General features: G+C 38.5%; 1 protein-coding gene across 50 annotated transcripts in view; it reads left to right on the forward strand.

The window, feature by feature from the left end:
- Nucleotides 1–18,190, forward strand: part of LOC126279005 (microtubule-actin cross-linking factor 1) — a 485,047-nt gene that overhangs the window by 451,192 nt on the left and 15,665 nt on the right. For 27 of the 50 annotated variants that reach the window (XM_049979354.1, XM_049979337.1, XM_049979346.1 and 24 more), the window contains 4 exons: nt 533–687; nt 10,274–10,436; nt 14,287–14,400; nt 17,007–17,223. In XM_049979354.1, coding sequence (XP_049835311.1) covers nt 533–687; nt 10,274–10,436; nt 14,287–14,400; nt 17,007–17,223 — 649 coding nt within the window. Of the gene's footprint in view, nt 1–532; nt 688–2,081; nt 2,198–5,479; nt 5,533–10,273; nt 10,437–14,286; nt 14,401–17,006; nt 17,224–18,190 lie in introns of all 50 variants that reach the window. The other 23 variants (XM_049979344.1, XM_049979355.1, XM_049979341.1 and 20 more) reach the window with 2 other exon arrangements.

The following is an 18,190-nucleotide window of genomic DNA, read 5'->3' on the forward strand; positions in this document are numbered from 1 at the left end:
GTACACACATGTGCACCTATTTTGGTTAGTCAAAACTTAGGGTGCTTTTGTTTGCATTTACTTTGTCATGCTATGAGACAGATTTTATGCAGTCCCCGGAATGTAAATTAGACACATGATATAATTTAATTGTGAGAGTCTGAACAAGCACACCATTACCTTGCACTTGGGCTTGTCTGTCACAGAACATAGTTCTTGGTTGTTAGAAAAGAGATGCTGTTTGGCTTTGGTTCTTTTTCTAATGTTTTATTGTTTGCAGTATTTCTGCTGTTCACCTAGCATTTTTATTTAGTTTGTAGTGTATTTTGTTGTTTTGTTTATTTGCTTATTGTTTGTTTTCTGTCTACCTTTCTCTTCACATCGTCACCCTGCCTTCGCCTGGTCCCATGTGCACGTCTGCTTTGGATTTGACCTTCCCTTACCACTTCCGACCCGTGCACACGAAACACTGTTGCTGACACCGCTTGTGGGGGAACTGCACACCCCATCCTATGTCCCGTCCGATCGGAAAACACCTCGTTCGGACATTAAGCAAAGGGACGTACGAACATCGAGCTGCGTGAGCAGTTCATCCTGGCTGAAGGCGTGTCCCAGAGCATGACAGCATTCAAGCCGAAGGCCAGCCCCGGATCAGGATCAGGATCAACTCCGCAGAGGTCGCAGTCTTTGGCTGGCCCCATCACCAAGGTTGGGCATCCCCTCCTAAGCACAGCCTGCAACAAAGCTCTTACTGCATGAATCTTTCTTTCACACATCTCTTTCCTTGAAAGTACTTGTGTGTGTGTGTGTGGTGTGTGTGTGTGTGTGTGTTTTAGAGAGAGAGAGAGAGAGAGAGAGAGAGAGAGAGAGTTGAGTATGTAAAAGGGAGTGAAAGGCTTTTTCTTATTTTGTGGTAGTGCACTGTGCATTTACTCTTCTTTTTACTAGTTAATCACAGTTATAGAGTTATTTGTATCACAGTACACTGACTGTTTATTTCTTAGGTTCTTCCCATGCTTTCATTGATGCTTTCTCTTTTGATATCATAAGCTTCCATATATTAAATAGTTTAGAAAAGTACCATACACTCAAACATAGATTCTTGCTATCTTGTGCCAGCTATTCATTTTATTCAGTTTGGCATTTACATACATTTATGACATTTATGACTTCCATACATTCACCAGTAAACATGTCTGAGTCCACATATAATAATAAATCTAAATTCCCTCTGCAAATGAGGAGAAACAGCAATTAGCAGTCAAAATTCTTCAGGCTCTGTTAATGTTACCTCCACAAGCGGGTGCTTTACAAGGTGAGTGGGTTTCCTGTGTACAGCTTTTGCACAAGGATGTGGCAGCTTGTATCATCAGTTCATAAGGTAATGTAATACCATGCATGTCTATATACTCGTGCCTGTTGTAAAAAGTGAAAAAAAGAGGTTGCTCATGGTTTGGGTTTTGATAAGGACTTATCCCTTTAGATATTGACATAAACTTTGGGCCCTCAAAGAGAAGCAAGGTACATCACTGAACCTGTGTTATTACCATCATATGTATATGAGGAAAAAAAAAAAAATTTCTGAATTGGATACTTTCTTTAACCTTGGAGTTCTCTGTAAACCACTGAAACTGATAAAAATGTTTTTTTTTTTAAGAATTGGGTTGGGAAGGCACTATTTGACATTTGAGAAAGTGTTGGAAATGAGAAACGTACCTCATCTCAAGAAGGTAAATGAATGTAATCTGTGTTGCAGTGTTTGGTTATTTGTCAGTGACTAGAAGTCTGTTGCATTAATGAAACTCACATGAACATTGGATAACATTTGAAATCAGTATTGCAATTGTTTGCAATGCAGTTGTTTATGTGGGGTCAGTATGCTTCCCCTTTTTGTTCTTATATTACTTGCTTCAATATTTGATTTTGGTGTTAGATAACAAGATATAAAAGTGGCAGCTTTTCCTATCGTCTTTCTTTGCATGGATGTTTAGTTTGTTTAATTGTAAAGAATTATTTTTTGTTGGTGGCGCTCCTGAGGGTGCAGAGAATAAGAAAATTTGTATGCTATCAACTGTAGAACTTTTTCGACATGCTTCTTACAGCCGAGGAATATATGAGTCAGCTGATGCCCATCTTTGAGAGCCTTCGCCAGAAAGAAGATCTGCCTTGTGCGTATCCCCTGGCTGTGGGCTCTTCTTCCGGCCCTCACTACCACTGGGTAAATAGAAAGGCGTGTGGCTGGCTGGCAGAGTTGGCGCTTTGTTTTGTAGTGTGGGCAGTTTGGCTTTTTGTTACACACTTGCACCACAGTGTGGTATGACTGGAACTGGAAAAACTGCAGTATCTTACATATAGAAGTGCGACTTCTTAAAATAACCAGCAAAAAAAAAAGAAAATAGCCATTCAGGAAAAATTACAGTGAAGCTCAAGTTTTTGCTTTCTGTTTATTTTTTAACTTAATTGTTTTTGTTCTGAATTGTTTCCAAATAAATTCCCCTTTAATATCATTTCATTAGCTGCATGGTGTAGTGCCAGTTGTATGGTTCATCATTACCTGGCCTATCTGTGACTATTAGTCTATAGATTCAACTTAGTTAGTGACCTTTATCTTGTAGGTTTTTGAATATAGTACAGGTCCATCTGCTTTATGGCAACCTTTACTACTTGCAGGAGAGAAATGTCCTGACCAAATGCACTAAAGTGCTCTGGTTTCTTCAAAATGACATTAAAACTTTAAAATGGATTTCTCACTGTTGGTACTGAAACTGCAAAATGATATTTTTACCAAAGAAAGACAATACTATAAATTTATGTTAAATTTTATGATATAGCAATCAGTCAGGAAATAACCTCAGTAGTTTCTCTATTTGTGAAATAAAGAAAAACATTGTTCTCTCAGTCACACTGCTATCCATTCAAATTGCAACATGCAGACAGCAAGCAACAAACATGAAATTGGCATCAAAGTATAACATACTTGGATATTCACAACCATCAAAAGCAGGTATGAGTAAAAAAACACCGTTTATATTTTGTATACCAGACAAGAATACCAATTGGACTACTCATATAGAAATCACATTTGAATGTAGGTTGTGAGAATATTGTGTTATGCCTCATTCAAGAAGAAGAAACATCTGCCAGTGTATGCGAGAATTTGACGGTTGCAGGTCTGTGTCCAAATGATATGGCAGTTTATTGTTCCACAACATTACAACTGTAGTGCAGATGTGAGTCATCGGATTTGAATGGCAGTGTCTTATGTCCTGAGAGGACAGACATGTTGCTCACTTGGCTGTATCTTGAACCAAAACATTAGCTTGTTTGCAGCAGGACAAGTATTCACATGGACAGTATAGCAATATCTGGAGGACAACAGTCTGTTGCCACGGCATTTTTACAGATCTATCACGCATTGGAAACATCCGTACATGGGTGACCAAGAGACTGGCATACTGCCACTCACTGACGGCTACAATCGATGAATTCTGGCATACAGTTGAAGCTGCATGATATAACGTACCCATATTGTCATCCGAGCTCATTTCAATTCAATGCCCAGCCAGGTTGAAGCCATCACTGCTCTGCATACTAAATTTTGCACCCTGTTCACTCCCAAATCACCTGTACATTTAATAAAGTGTTCTTCCTAGTAATCTGTATAAGCACAATAATGTAAAATTTTGTTACATGCCACTAGTCGAGCACAATATTATTACACCTGGGATTCAGGGCGTTTTGGTTAGATAAAATATCAAGCTGAGAAACAGCAATAAATAAATGCAAATTGGGCTAGGATGATAAGGGGGTAAAATGTAATAGAATTTGAATTAAATATGGATGGAAGGACTTCGAATGCAAATGGAGTAATGACAGCATAGGGTACTGAACTAGCTGAGATTGAATTTAAGTGAGGTAGTTTATAGCTGTATAATTTCTGTATTGTGTACAATTTCATATATTCTTTTCCTTCTGAACCACATATTTCCTTCTGTACTGTTTTTTGCCCCCTTCTTTCATTGAACTGTTTTGATGTCCACCTCTACTTCATGTGGACTTCCCATTGTACTCATGCACCTGGATGCTATGCGCTCTCGCTCGCTCTCTCAACTTCCCATTCCTGTCACTCCAGGAAATTGTGTGCATATGCATGTGTGTGTTTTATAATTGTGAGAAAGAAACTGTGTTCAGTAGCTTATTTAATTCCATCCCCTTTTTCTGCAAATCCATTGCTGAGCACTTAATCTTCAAGCCACATAATGGTCTGTCCTATAATTGTACATGCTTTGTGTATTTCTCATTTACATAGCACATTTCTGACATCCTTAATTACAGCAAAGGGTGTGGATAGAGTTCTTTCTGTTTCAGTTTACTTTTATGCCCTTATTCATAATGGACTGCTTATTTAAACTGCTGAGCTCAGAGTTACATTTATTATACTGCTGGTGCAAGTGTTTGCTTTGTGTTTCATGTGTCATAGTCTGTAGCTGAAACTGAGTGACTTAAAAAGCTTCTTGACAGTATTGTCACCTGAGCTGTTGTGATGTTATCCTGTTGGCAGTCTGTATTGCATACACAAAAGATCTCACTTATTTCCTTGTGTCAGGGTTTTCCTCATTTTATTTCTGCTCATATAAAGATTCCCTTGTGCACACAGATTTTATTCTTTGCTTAGGCTATATGTGGAAACTAGCCACATATACCATCAGGATATTTCAGTTAAATATTTATTTCCTTCTCTGAACCTGTATACTGATCATAGCACATGACAGGGACATGATATTTTGGGTAGTTGGTTTATTAGTGGAAAAAGTGAATAAGGTATTGATTTTATATGAACGTCATTACCCTAATGTTAGATGCATAAGAGTAATTATCAAAAATGGAAACACAACTTGTTCTTGGAGTAATTCTTTCCAGAAATGTCATGTTCTCAAGGGCAGAAGCTTACTGTCAGCCTCCACCCAACCTGCATACTTGGAATGAAAATTACTATAATTCCAAGTTTTCCCATTGCTTGTTGCTGTAACTTGGTGAGATACTTGCTAACAATAAGTGGACATGCAAGTGTCACACAGGACAATTTCTTGTTATTAACCCAACTTATTTAAGTAAAAATAGTGTCCCGTTGTTCCACCATTAAAATGATTATTATTACTGAATTCCTTTTCTTTGGTTAGTTACTTTTTTTAATGTGTTGGTTTATTGCCCCAAAAATGTTTTGCTCATTAGTTTTCCTTGATTTATTTATTTCTTTCCATTCATTTCCTTTGTCTTAAAAGAAGAAAAGATGTGTTGCACTTTTCTTCTTATGGGATTGACAGGACACCCATTTTCATTATAAATACATCATTAAATATGATCAATTATGTTTAGAGGAAGTTAGTTGCTCTTAGTTTTAAATTTAGAGTTGGCAAATGGTAAGTACAGTTGTTTCATTACATGTCTTTCAAATCGTAACTGTTTTCATATGGCAACAATTTCAATCATTTTTGCTCAGTTGTGGAATTCAACCGAGTGGATGCCCGGCAAATGTTATCACAAGTGGTGCTGGTGAGTTGTCTTGTAGAATATAACACTACATTTATGTGTGTTAAATTTAATTAAGAAATGAATAAGTCAGTGTTACTGAATTTCAAGAAAATTGGATGAAGTATTACTTCCTTAAATTATTGCATTGGTGTAGTTTTAATATTAATCACTTTAATAACAACACAAGGTGATTTACATATAATTTCTTATTAAACCATGTTACATAGAATGTAATTTTCTTAATAAGTCCCTCACATGTCTTTATTGTCATAATTGAGTACTGATTCACTGAAACTGCATGGTACACTGTTCTGAAAACGAAGCTTATTGTTGTTAAATAAGAAGTAGTGTATTAAGAGAAAAACACCCTAAATAATATTGATTTGTATTCCTATGGAGAAAGACGAAATTGCATAAATTCTCAAAACTAAGTAGTTGAGCATGACTTCATTTGTGTCTGCTTGAAATGCCTTCTTTTTGGATAAAGGGAAAACTGAACCTGAAAAAGTGTATGAAATTAACATTCATAGTAATAAAAATTTATAAAATGCAGTCCAGAATGAAAATAGTGACAAAACATTGGCAACTGATAACAAGAAAATGCAGTTGTGGCAGTATTTTGTACTACGAAGAGGAGACAAAGTAAGCTACTGGGAAGTGAGGTGATATGGTGAAAGGGAGTAAATAAATATTGAAATTGTTAATATAGGACTTTTACCTGATTTACATAATGTGTGTTTACAGTTATATTATGTTTCTTCTTTTGCTCGGTTGCAAATAATTATCCTTTGATTTCACTTTAGTTTCTTTGTTTAACTTTGTCCTTGGATTAAGGGAGAAAAGGAGAAGAATTAGGAAGAGCATTTTAAGGATGACGAGAAAGGGAAAAGGAAGCTCAAAAGAATAACTATGACATTCAAGAATTTTTTTGTCGATATGTAATAATTTCACCTGCGAGACTCCTTGTTTAAGCTATGCATATTTACTTTGAAATTGTTTGTGGAAGTTTTAATGTGATGTTCTCAAACCTGTGACCATGTTCATACATCGTATATCATATCATTCATAAACTATGCCACTATCATTCATAATTACACATTCATTATGGGAGATTTTTTAATACATTTTCCAACACTTTTGTCAAAAATTGTTGTTTGTTTGGTGCTCTGGGCAATAGGCTAATTGGAAAGAAATGCAAAGTTTTTGTCTATTTAACAGTTGAGCTTTTGTCTATTTAACAGTTGAGCTTTTGTTGCTTGGAAGGGGGGGGGGGGGGGGGGGGGGAAATGATCAATACACTTATGTGATAAGTCGTGAGATAGTGTTATGCGCATATACAGGTGGCAGTAGTGTATGCAAGGTATAAAAGGACAGTGCATTGGTGGAGCTATCATTTGTACTCAAGTTATTCATGTGGAAAGGTTTCTGAGGTGATTATGGCCACACGATGGGGATTAACAGTCTCTGAACATGGAATGGTAGTTGGAGTCAGATGCATGGGATACAATTTCAGATATCGTTAGGGAATTCAAAATTTTGTGATCGATAATGGCAGGAGAGTGTCAAGAATACCACATTTCAAGCATTACGTCTCACCACAGACAACACAGTGGGTGATGGCCTTCACTTAATGACCGAGAGCAGCAGCATTTGCATAGAGTTGTCAGTGCTCACAGCCAATAACAATACGTGAAATGACCACAGAAATCAATGTGGGTCATATGATGAACATATCTGTTAGAAACATGTGGTGGAATTTAGTTTAATGGGTTATGGCAGCAGACGACCGACATAAGTGTGCCTTTGCTAACAGCACGACATCACCTGCAGTGATTCTCCTGGGCTGGTGACCATATCAGTTGGATCATAGATGACTGTAAAGCTGTGGCCTGCTCAGATAGGTTCCAATTTGAGTTGGTAAGAGCTGATGGTAGGGTTCAGGCATGCTGTAAACCCCATAAGCCATGGACCCAAGTTGTCGACAAGACAGAGCAGGCTGATATGGTGGCTCCTTAAGGGCATGGGCTGTGGTTATGTGGAATGGACTTGCTCCGCTGGTCCAATTGTAACAATCATTGACCATTTGCAGGCATTCATGAACTTCATGTTCCCAAAAAAGATGGAATTTTCACGGATGATGAGGCCACAGTCGTTTATGATGGGTTGGAAGAATATCCTGGGAAATTCGAGCGAATGATTTGGGCACCTATATCACCCAACATGAATCCCATCGAACATATAAGAGACACAATCGGCAGGTCAGTTTGCACACAAAATCCTGCACCAGCAACGCTTTTGGAATTAGGTATGGTCATAAGAGGCAGCATGGCTCGATATTTCTGCAGGGGACTTTTAACAACTTGTTGAGTCAGAGTTGCTGCACTAAGATTGGCAAAAGGAGGTCTGACACAGTACTAGGAGGTATCCCATGACTTTGTCAACTCAGAGTGTAGCACTGATGACAGACACTTAAAAATATTAAGAGATGGCAGATGTTTTGCATCTTCAGGCCCTCAAAACATTTAAGTGAAAAATTAACAGTGCAATATGTGTCTGGAATACTGGCAGAAGAATCTAAGATGTATAAGAAATACAGTAACTTCAAAAAAGAGAAACAAGAATTGAAAAAGTAAGATGAATACCAAGAATAAGTAGAAAGTTGCACATATAATAATGAAACAAATGTCAGATTTTAATGTAATAAAATCATGACTGCACCTGTATGCTCTTTGTTGTATTTGTCTAAATCCTGTGGCAATTGGGGACCAAATTTTCAACACTCCAGATGACTTGAAAATCTCTTCAGTCAAGTTGGGTGTTCACATCAGTGTTTTAAGAGGATGAAATGATCTTTAATTATGTAAAATAGTGCAAAGTGTTCCTTGATTGGAAAAGGACAGTATGATTTATTATGAACTGGCTGATGAGAGATTCATTCTTCAGGTTAGCATAATATATTTACAGGCTGATGCATTGTAAAATGTGCTTGAGTTCATACATAAAGTTAGTTCCCTGTCTGCTGAGCCACAGCTCTCACCCCCATTCCCCACCTCCTCAACAATTCAGTCAAGAAAACTTGCAAAATTGTAATGAGAGAGAATGTGTGGCCAGTACTTACCTTCAGGAGGCAAAATTGATACTAGTGTCTATAGGAATTCTTAAAGTAGAAAATAGTACACTGTCCTAGCTGACTACATAAATATAAATCCTACTTCTTGAGAGCAAATGTTTCTTCTACCTCCCAGAAATACTGATAGAACTGTGGCAACAGATTGCAAGGGAGTTCAGAAGTGCTATTATACTAGGCATTCCTTTGTCCTTTCTGAAGAGGGAAACTATTTAGTTCTAAAAAGCTTGATTATTACACTCTATTCTTGAATGTTTGCATCAGCTTTACTATGAATTTTGCCTCCTAAAGGATAATACTGCACGGTTGTTCTGTCTCATTGTAATTTTTACTGTGAAGTTGTAGTATTGGTTAAATCAGGAAAAGATTATCTATGAATGACAAGTTTAATAAAAGGAAGTGTTATAGTTAGTGTCATTCCTCACCATTCACCTCTCACCTTATTCCTTCTGCATTTTTTTAAATAGCAAATTATATGGTAGTTTTCTTAGACAAACACATTATTCTCTCCCTACATGTGTCTGTTGCAATAACAAACATGTAATTTAATGTCATGAAAAAAACTGTGTATATTACTGTTTCTCTTTTGTTTCATATTAAATATTTTTACATTAAAAACACTGTTTTGAGGATGTGCAGTGGTGTTGATGTGGACAAGCATTTATAAAATCCCCCATATTTTACACTCATATGATATTTCATTTTTTGGGCTCAATGATTTTTATGTGGTTAGACCAAATGCACCTTAATATTGTCCAAAGTTTTACTTCTGTTAAATCACAATCAGTTACTTGAGTGAGCATTTGTTAATGGTTGTATATGTATGACTTCAGCCACATCATGTCTTGTGAGCGAAATATATAGAACAGTTGAAGAAATAGAGGAAAAGATTATATTGTGATGTAACTCAACTAAAGAGACTTCAGCTTTGTGTCAGATTAAGCATGGTAGAAGTGTTTGCCATACCCTTTTGTAAGAGTTGGCTTTGGACAGAACATAGTTGTGAGAGGTTTGCTGGCAGTTTAATGTATGCAGTCTATAAACACACATTGATAATGAGAATGTATTGTGTTACCATTCACTCCAGTTACATCGTTTCTATAGCCTTTTTTAAAAATCGCTATTTTTGTTTGGAAAAATTGATGATTACCATTAACATAACTGAAAGACCAAGCATAGAAATGAAATTAGGCTTTAGGCCTGACTTCAAATGGCAGCTAATACAATTCCCAAAGCTGGAAGGTGGAATGATGAACTACTGAAGTTCACGTTGACATGCATACCATTAAAAAGAGCATGCTGTTAGTAAGTTTCCACAGTAGCAGTACACTATATTTGGTGCCAAAAGAGTCTTGGGCTAGATTCCTGTATTGCCAGTCTGATGAGTCAACTAGTCAGACAGTCATTTAATTTCTTAGATCTTTTAAAATTTTGTTTCCACCTCTATTAATCTGGCAGTGAAGAGATAGTTAAAAGTATCAAAAATAACTAATCTAGTCCTAACACACCATTGCACATCTTGGGAGCCTCTCAATTTTATTTATTTATATATTCTATTTTGTGTATATGTGTTTATACTATCATGCATGAAGGTTAGTCCATAACTCAGTTATTTCTTTGATACTCAAAAATTAGGTGCGAGAGAGAAGTGCCCGCAGTGTACCTATGGGTCGACCATCAGGACGCTCGTCATTTTCTGGTGGTGCGCGGACACCTGACTCGCTGAGTGACAATGAAAGCACTCTGCCAAGGCCTTTGCGGAAGGGGTCTGCTCCTCCTAGATCCAGCTTGACACCAGGTATCATAAAAACAGTCATGTCAAGAATATTTGCGTACGCCTGAAGTGCTAGAGTGTAGGAAGGTGAAATACTGAAGAAAAAAGTTGATGTTCGCAATGCTTTTCCTTAAACTTAGTAGTAGTAATCTCAAAAGTTTATTGATATGTACCTAGTTTTTATTGATTTTTGTTTTTTGTAATAAATATATATCATTAAATAAATAATCAATAAATATTGTGATGATCCAGAAAGTTTTGTTCAATGTTGATGAAAATCTCAATACGTAGGAATAATGATCAATAATTGAAGAGTAGAAATGGAAAACTTTGTAAGTGCCACATCTAACATTTGTCAGGAAAATCAAGTAATGATGTATCTCTGTTACTACATAACTAATTTGTATCTGAGCAACTGAGAAGATATTGCAGTATCACATCATCACAAATAAGAATGGGAAAAATTAGAATATAAGTACTTTATTAAGAACATACTATGTGCCATGCCAGGAAACTTAATGGATCTAAGTGACAGTAAGAAAGTTTTTATAAATTGTTTCTTGCAAGGACACAGTTACTAACACTATAGATTTACACAAATAGCCAGTTTATATTACATTAGTTGTTGACCATTTTCTCCAACATCTAATGTAAATGACAACAATATAACATAAATGTGAATAGTCACCTGAAGGTGAACCTGTTGTTTTGCAACCGGTGATGGTAACTGTAAATAAATAGCATTAATAACAGTGGCTGGTCGTTGTTTCCTTCTTTACAAGAATCAACTTGTATTTCACAGACTGCCATTCTCAGAAATGTCAGTTTATGACAAAATAGCAGGAAGAACAATTTCATCATCATCATCATCTTCTTCTTCTTCTTCTTCTTCTTCCTTCTTTTTCTTCTTCTTCGTTCTTCTAAGTCCCGTTAATGCTGGGGCTTTACATTTTATTTGTGGTATTGCATGTACAGAAATGCAGCATTAAGTTTTTAATGAGTGGAATTGTAGTCAACAAAAACTACTTCTCATACCTTTTAAACTTTGGAACCCCAGAGAGGTACTTGCAGCAGAGTACTGAAAACACAATAGCATTTGAAATGAGTTTTGTGAAAAAATGACACTAGGAACATTTTCCATTTCTGCTCGTCAAATGTGGGCTTATGAAGCATTTATTGATAACAGTGCAAGTGAACCAAGTAAGGCAATAAAGTTTGTTGTTGGCCTTGGTGAATATATAAATCTTTTATAGTTGAAAAGTTCTGGTAGACTTAAGAGGAGACCACTCGCTGAATAGCAGAAGCATTGAGTCATCGACAGACACGTGCAAGACAGGAAGTTAACTTTATAGCATTTAGGATGAAACCTTTGTTGATCTGCAGGTTGCACGTGTGTGTGCTCGCGCGCGCGCGCACGCACGCACGTACACACACACACACACACACACACACACACACACAATGTCCCTACATTGTGTCGCACAAACAGTGCTGGGATCGCATATTGGCGGATGGACTATGGTGGGTTGGGGTTCGAGTCATGTTGGGTGGGTAGAGGACAGGAGAGGTAGGAGACAGGAAGGGGGTTGGAGATGGTTAGCTAGCAGCTCAGAGGGAGGTAGCAGGTTTGCTGGTAGGAAATACGGGAGGGAGGGTCGGCAATTGGATGGGCTAGGCATGTGACACGCAAGGCTCGAGTCAGTGGTGTGTGGCGCACGATGAAGTGTTGGGAATTGAAGGGGGGGGGGGGGGGGGGATGGACAGAACAGAGGAAACTGTTGGGTGAGGTGAGTGAGGACAATGGGTTAACTGTGACTGAGGCAAGGAGAGTTACAGGAATGAAGGATGTGTTACAAGAATAAGTACCATCTGCGTAGTTCAGGAATGCTAATTGTTGAGGAAAGCATCCAGGTTGCCTGGTTTGTTAAGTAGCCTTTGAAACTGAGCGTAGTGTTTTCAGCACCAACACAAAAAAGTGTGCACTGATTGTATCAGAGTTGGTATTTGACATGGCTGCTTTCACTGGTGCTCCAGCCTCTGTTGAAATAGAATAAGCCTGTGACAAGACTGGAGTTGGAAGTGCTGGATGGGTGAATTGGGTAGGTCTTTCACCTGCGTCTTCCACAGGGATAAGATTGCAGTGGCAAGGAGTGGCATAGGGATGGATCAGGATATTACGTAGGTTATGTACATGATGGAATGCCATTTTAGGAAGGGTGGGGATGATCATAGATAGGATTTTCATTTTCAGGCATGATGATTAGATAACCAAAGCTCTGGTGAAGGATATGGTTCTGTTGTTACAGTCCAGGGTGGTAGCTTATTCTTGAGAAGTGATGGGAGGATTAGGGGTGTGTGAGAATATGGCACAAAAAGTTAGGTTGCGAGCTAGGTTCTGGGGACAGTGTTTATGGAGGTCCTTGTGAGACATTCACAATACTTGGCAAGGGAGCTCTTGTCGCTGCATGCAGCGTCCATTGTTATGCAGGCTTTATGGGAACAAGTTTTTGGAGTAGAAGGGATGACAGCTGTTGAAATGTAGGTCAAACACGCATGCAGAAAAGTGGCATGTTGTATGGAGGAGGACCACATGAAGCAGACAGGAGAGAAGGTGTTCAGGAGCAATTAAGTTAGGGAATCTAGACCCCAGGTCCAGACCATGAAGATATCGCCAATGAACTTGAACTAGTCTGTGGATTTGGGGTTTCGGGAGGCAAGGAAGGTTTCCTCTAGGTGGCTCATGAAAGTGTTGGCATAGGAGGGCGCCATGTGAGTGCCATAAAGCCTGGCCATTTGTGAATAGCAATGACAAGACTTCCCTTGTCCTGCATGCTGGCAGTCTTTTGAGGGCGTTCTCAGACAATCCTGTAACCCAGCTTGTCTTGATCTCCATTAGCCCGCTGCCCCCACTTCCACTACCCAACAGTCTCCCCTTCCTCTGTCCTTTAGCCCACTCCCAATCCCATGTCTCTGCATTACCTGCATTGTGTTCCGCATCCCACCAGCTCCACTACCTGTGCGTCACAGGCCTAGACTTTGCACTTGTCACCCCTCCCTCCCCGCATTCCTAGCTCCCTCCTTGCTCCCTCCAACCGAGCCACTAGCACTGTGTATGTGTGTGTGCAGGCGCGTGTATGTGTGTGCATGCATGCTTTGAACAAAGGCTTTATTCTGAAAGCTAGCGAATTTTTCGCATTTGTGTGTGCGCTTAGTGACAACTTCTGCTATTCAGCAAGTTGTCTCCATTACTTCTAAATGTTTGTGATTGGCATTCTGTGATGATGGATAAAAATTATGTGTAGCATACTGTGATTAATTTTGTAGCATTATAATGGATTATCAGAGATAGTGGTGCAGAATTCTATCAATTTTGCAGATAGGCTGTTACATTTGATATATTTATTTTTGCAGGCTGTTACATTTGATATATTTATTTTTGCCAGACTTTTCATATTTCCAGGATGGGGGTCAAGTTTGTTGTATGAGTTTGATTTTATTACGTGTCTTTTTGTCAGTACATGTGGTGTAATACGTGTACCTTCTGTTGACTAGTTAGAAATATGTAAGGAATGTGGGCAACCAAAAAATAATTAGGAGAGTGAAGTATCTGCCATGAACTGTTTTGGTATTCCACAGTTATAAGCAATTAATACCAATGTTCTACTGATTCACTGTCATTTCGATGAAATTTTGTTTTTACTACTTAAATTTTACATTAAACCAAATGACTGAACTGTTTACTGGTTTAGGAATTTTTTTATTACTTTTGTTTGTATTTAAGTGCTATTCCTGTGCTCTGAATGTGGCTAGCTTTCATACAAAAATAGTTATGTCAGCAGATGAAAAGATCAACAAGAAGTATGTTATGTTCCAGGAGGAAGCCTGCCTGGCAGCAAGGCAGGAAGCAGAGCGGGTTCGAGACCAGGCAGTCGCCAGGGCAGTAAGCCTCCCAGTAGGCACGGATCCACCCTCTCTCTTGACAGCACAGGTAAAATACTTCTTGTTGAAAGTTTCCTGCAGAAAGTCTGCTTTGGTGTAGGCACTTGAAATTAATCACTCTTGAGATATGTAAGTGACAACTTTGTGGGCATAAAAAAGATCAAATAACCTAACTACTAGTAATAATTTTAAGCAACGCCTCTGGAATCATTAGAATGTATGCCAATGTTGTGTGCTAAATTCTAAACTTCACTGCTGAATTTTGTGAAGTGTGAGCTTATTGAATTACTCAAGGTGGTCTTGTTGTTTGGGTGGAGCAATAATCTTGATAGAGCATTATGTTATTTGCTCACGTTGAATTTCAGTCTCCTAATAATAAAAATGATGAGACACCTACTCAAATCAATTACTTAAAAATGTCAGGTTACTATACTTACTTCAGAAAATGAAATTGGGTATCCTGCCAGTGAACTGAGGTCTGCTACCTGCCTTACTTACAGTTCAGACTACGCGATCACTCCATTTCGTAGCACTACAGAATGTTGATTGATTAATTCCAGTTGTAATTCATTCACGTTGTAGTCATAACGTATTATTTTTCTGCATTTTGTCAAGTGTGTAGTTGTATATTTCCGAACATTTAAAACAAGTTTCCAGTATTTGCACCACTTTAGAATCTTTTCAAAATATGACTGGATGTGTATGTGCAGCATTTTTAAGGTAGTATTTCATTATAGGTAACTGCATCTTCTGCAAAAAGTCAGAAATTACTATTGGTGTTGTTCATCAGGTCATCTGTGTACGATAAAAACAACAAAGGTCCCAAAACATGTGCCTGAGGCATGGCTGAAATTACTTCTACTTCTGTCAGGGACTAAGTCTCCACCCAAGACAACATACTGCATCCATCATTTCAATAACAAATTTTATTTGTTGTATAATGAGCAATCTGTTTGTTAAGACAGCAGCATGTTAATCCTCTGCATTCCTCCTGTACTGGGTGGTTTTAATTAAAGAACAGCCACTCACAGAGGTCCAGTATGGGCTGTAATTATCATGTGGAAGATATTCTAATGTGTCTATGCAGAACCAATGTATGCTAAAAAGGTCAAATAAGTGAGCAAGGCGTAGTGTTGATTTTATTATTAACTTCTGCTTACACAGTTTATTCAGTGTGAGTATCAGAGATGTCGGCCAAGTACTGCATCTGCAAAATGATGTCATGAACAGTTGCTCGCAACAGTTCTGGGGCAATCTGAGCAAGGTGTTCTTGCACACTGGCCTTCAGATCGGGTAGGGATGGAAAGTGTTCTAGGTAAACACATTCTTTTAGATGTACCCAGAGCCAAAAGTCACATGGGTTCAGATCAAGTGATCTTGCAAGTCATGCATTTGGAAAACCATTGGAGATAACATGTTTGTGGAAGTTTGCATTAAGCAGATCTTTCATTAGGCGAGCGATGTGAGGTGTTGCCCCATCTTGTATGAAAACAGGGGTTTCTACACAGTTATCCTCTTCTGCAACAGGAATCATATGCTATATAAGAAGGTCTTGATAACATTCAGATGTCATGGTACACTTGACAGTCCCTCTGGACGTATCCTCTGCAAAGGAGAATGGACCAAGAATAACAATGCATGTGAATCCACACTACACAATCACATACAGTGAGTGCAATTGCTCTTAGTACACAACACACTGTTTAACAGTGCCCCAAATTTGGCAATTATGCATATTCACTGCACCTGGTAGTGAAAAATGCGCCTCGTCACTTCACAGAATTTTGCCTGGCCACATCTCATTAACTTCAACCTGTGCCAGAAATCAAAGAGCAAATTCTGAATGTTGTGCTGCATCATGAGGTTCCAGTTAGTTCCAAGTCTGGATCTTGCATGAGTAGTCATATATATAGATTGCAAACTGTTCCGTACTGTTGATCACGGGATGGACATTCCTCATGGCAAAAAATGGACATTCCTCATGGCAAAAAATGAGCATTAGCATTACCAAGGTCATGCGGTTCATGGTCAGTTACATATACAGAAACTTCATCAGTAACCTCCACTGGGAAAGGGTACTTTGGTCTTCCAGGTGCCACACAAAGCTCACTCATGTTTTCGAATTTTGTTATGACTTTCTTTAAAACATTTAATGACATTGGGCAACTCCTCAGATTGTTCAGTCGTCAATACTGTCTCAGTTAAGCACTCTAATTGCCACAGTTCATATAAAACAGTTTCACTAATAGCACACAATCTCTCTTCTCAGTAGCCAACTGTTCAGTCACATTATGGCTTTTCAAATGACAGTGCCGATGTCGTACTGCCATAAAAACAGCCTAATGTGCCAGATTTGTGTTTGGTGGCCGCAATTGTAGCTAATTTGTTTTCCAGTGTAAATGTGTTCCACATTTATGCATTAGTGTACTACAAAGCTGCACTGCCACATGACAGCCCACACCAGATCTCTGTGAAGAGCTGCACTTTAATCATAACCACCCAATAGTTCTGTACTCATATGGAGTAAAGTTGTTACCACGTATCAGTTGCCACGTTTCTGCCTTAAATTTTATTCTCGTGGATAGTTGTACAGTTTGTGTGTACTAAGGATCAGAACATTACCAGTATTGTTATTGCGCTTATTTTGTGTTTCAGACGAAGGTACACCGAGCCGTATTCCAGTACAGAGGCGAACAGTTGGTGCTGCAGCAACACCACCAGCCAGGGGTGGAACCTCTGGTAGCAGTTCGCGTAAACTCACAGCTCCTGTTAATGGCACACCTGGGGGCAGCCGGCCTCGAACGCCGACAGGGGGCAGCCGGCCTCGAACGCCGACAGGTCTTCTCAGTCCTGCCAGTGGTTCTTCCTCGAGGTACAAACACACACATTTTACTTGATACTTTGAAAGTATTTAGTTGTACCTTGAATGACGAAAGATTCGTATTCTTAAATGTTACCAGACTACCACATTTGAAGAGAAGTAATGGCACCATTACATGCCTTCATTTCTTAGTTGTCAGGGTTTGTAGAGGATATGGAATAGAATAAAGGCCACCAGTGTTGGAGTATTTGATTTTGAAGGAAAGCAACACACTCGAGTCATTTAATTGTCATGCGTAGTATCTCATGTTTCTGGGACAGATTTTCAAATTTTCATTATCATGACGATTGAAGCATACCGGGAAACAAGAAATTCAGAGGTGAAAGAGTAGTTGGTCATCTAAATTTTCCTGATAACATTTTACCATTTGCCTCTATTGCCAAATAGAAGAACTTAATAGACAGAGTTTTAAAGTGGGGTTAAATGTCTTAAACTGTAATTACTGCATAAAAAGAAGACAGAATAAATTAACAGCAGAGTTGTAGAATTACTATGAGTTTATGTAAGCTCATCAGACAAAATACTAATCATTGCCTTAAAAGAGCACATTGGTCAATTTGGAACTGGTGAAGCACCGCATGACTGCCTATCAGCCAGTTTTGTGACACTCCACCTCTGACATAAGTCTCAGCAGTGACGTAGTGTATATGTGCTAGTAAATTGATTGGAATCAGTGCAGTAATATGAGTAAATATGCAGATGTGACAGTGGTAGAGAGGAGGTATTTGCCAATGATGACTCAGTAAATGAAGTTGTGCAGTAGTTGATGTTTCACCCAGAGTATCCAGTGTGTTTGTAATGATAGTATACCACTAGCAGCCATGTAATATGACATAAGAATATGGACTTTGAATATCCTAACTGACAATAACTCAAAAGTGTAATACCACGTCAGGGACAGTTGGTCTCAAAATCGACAGGAATTGCTGTTGTCAGGGTATGCAGATCAGTTTCAACA

Source organism: Schistocerca gregaria, chromosome 6, assembly GCF_023897955.1.
Source record: "Schistocerca gregaria isolate iqSchGreg1 chromosome 6, iqSchGreg1.2, whole genome shotgun sequence".
Classification (NCBI taxonomy): Eukaryota; Metazoa; Arthropoda; class Insecta; order Orthoptera; family Acrididae; genus Schistocerca; species Schistocerca gregaria.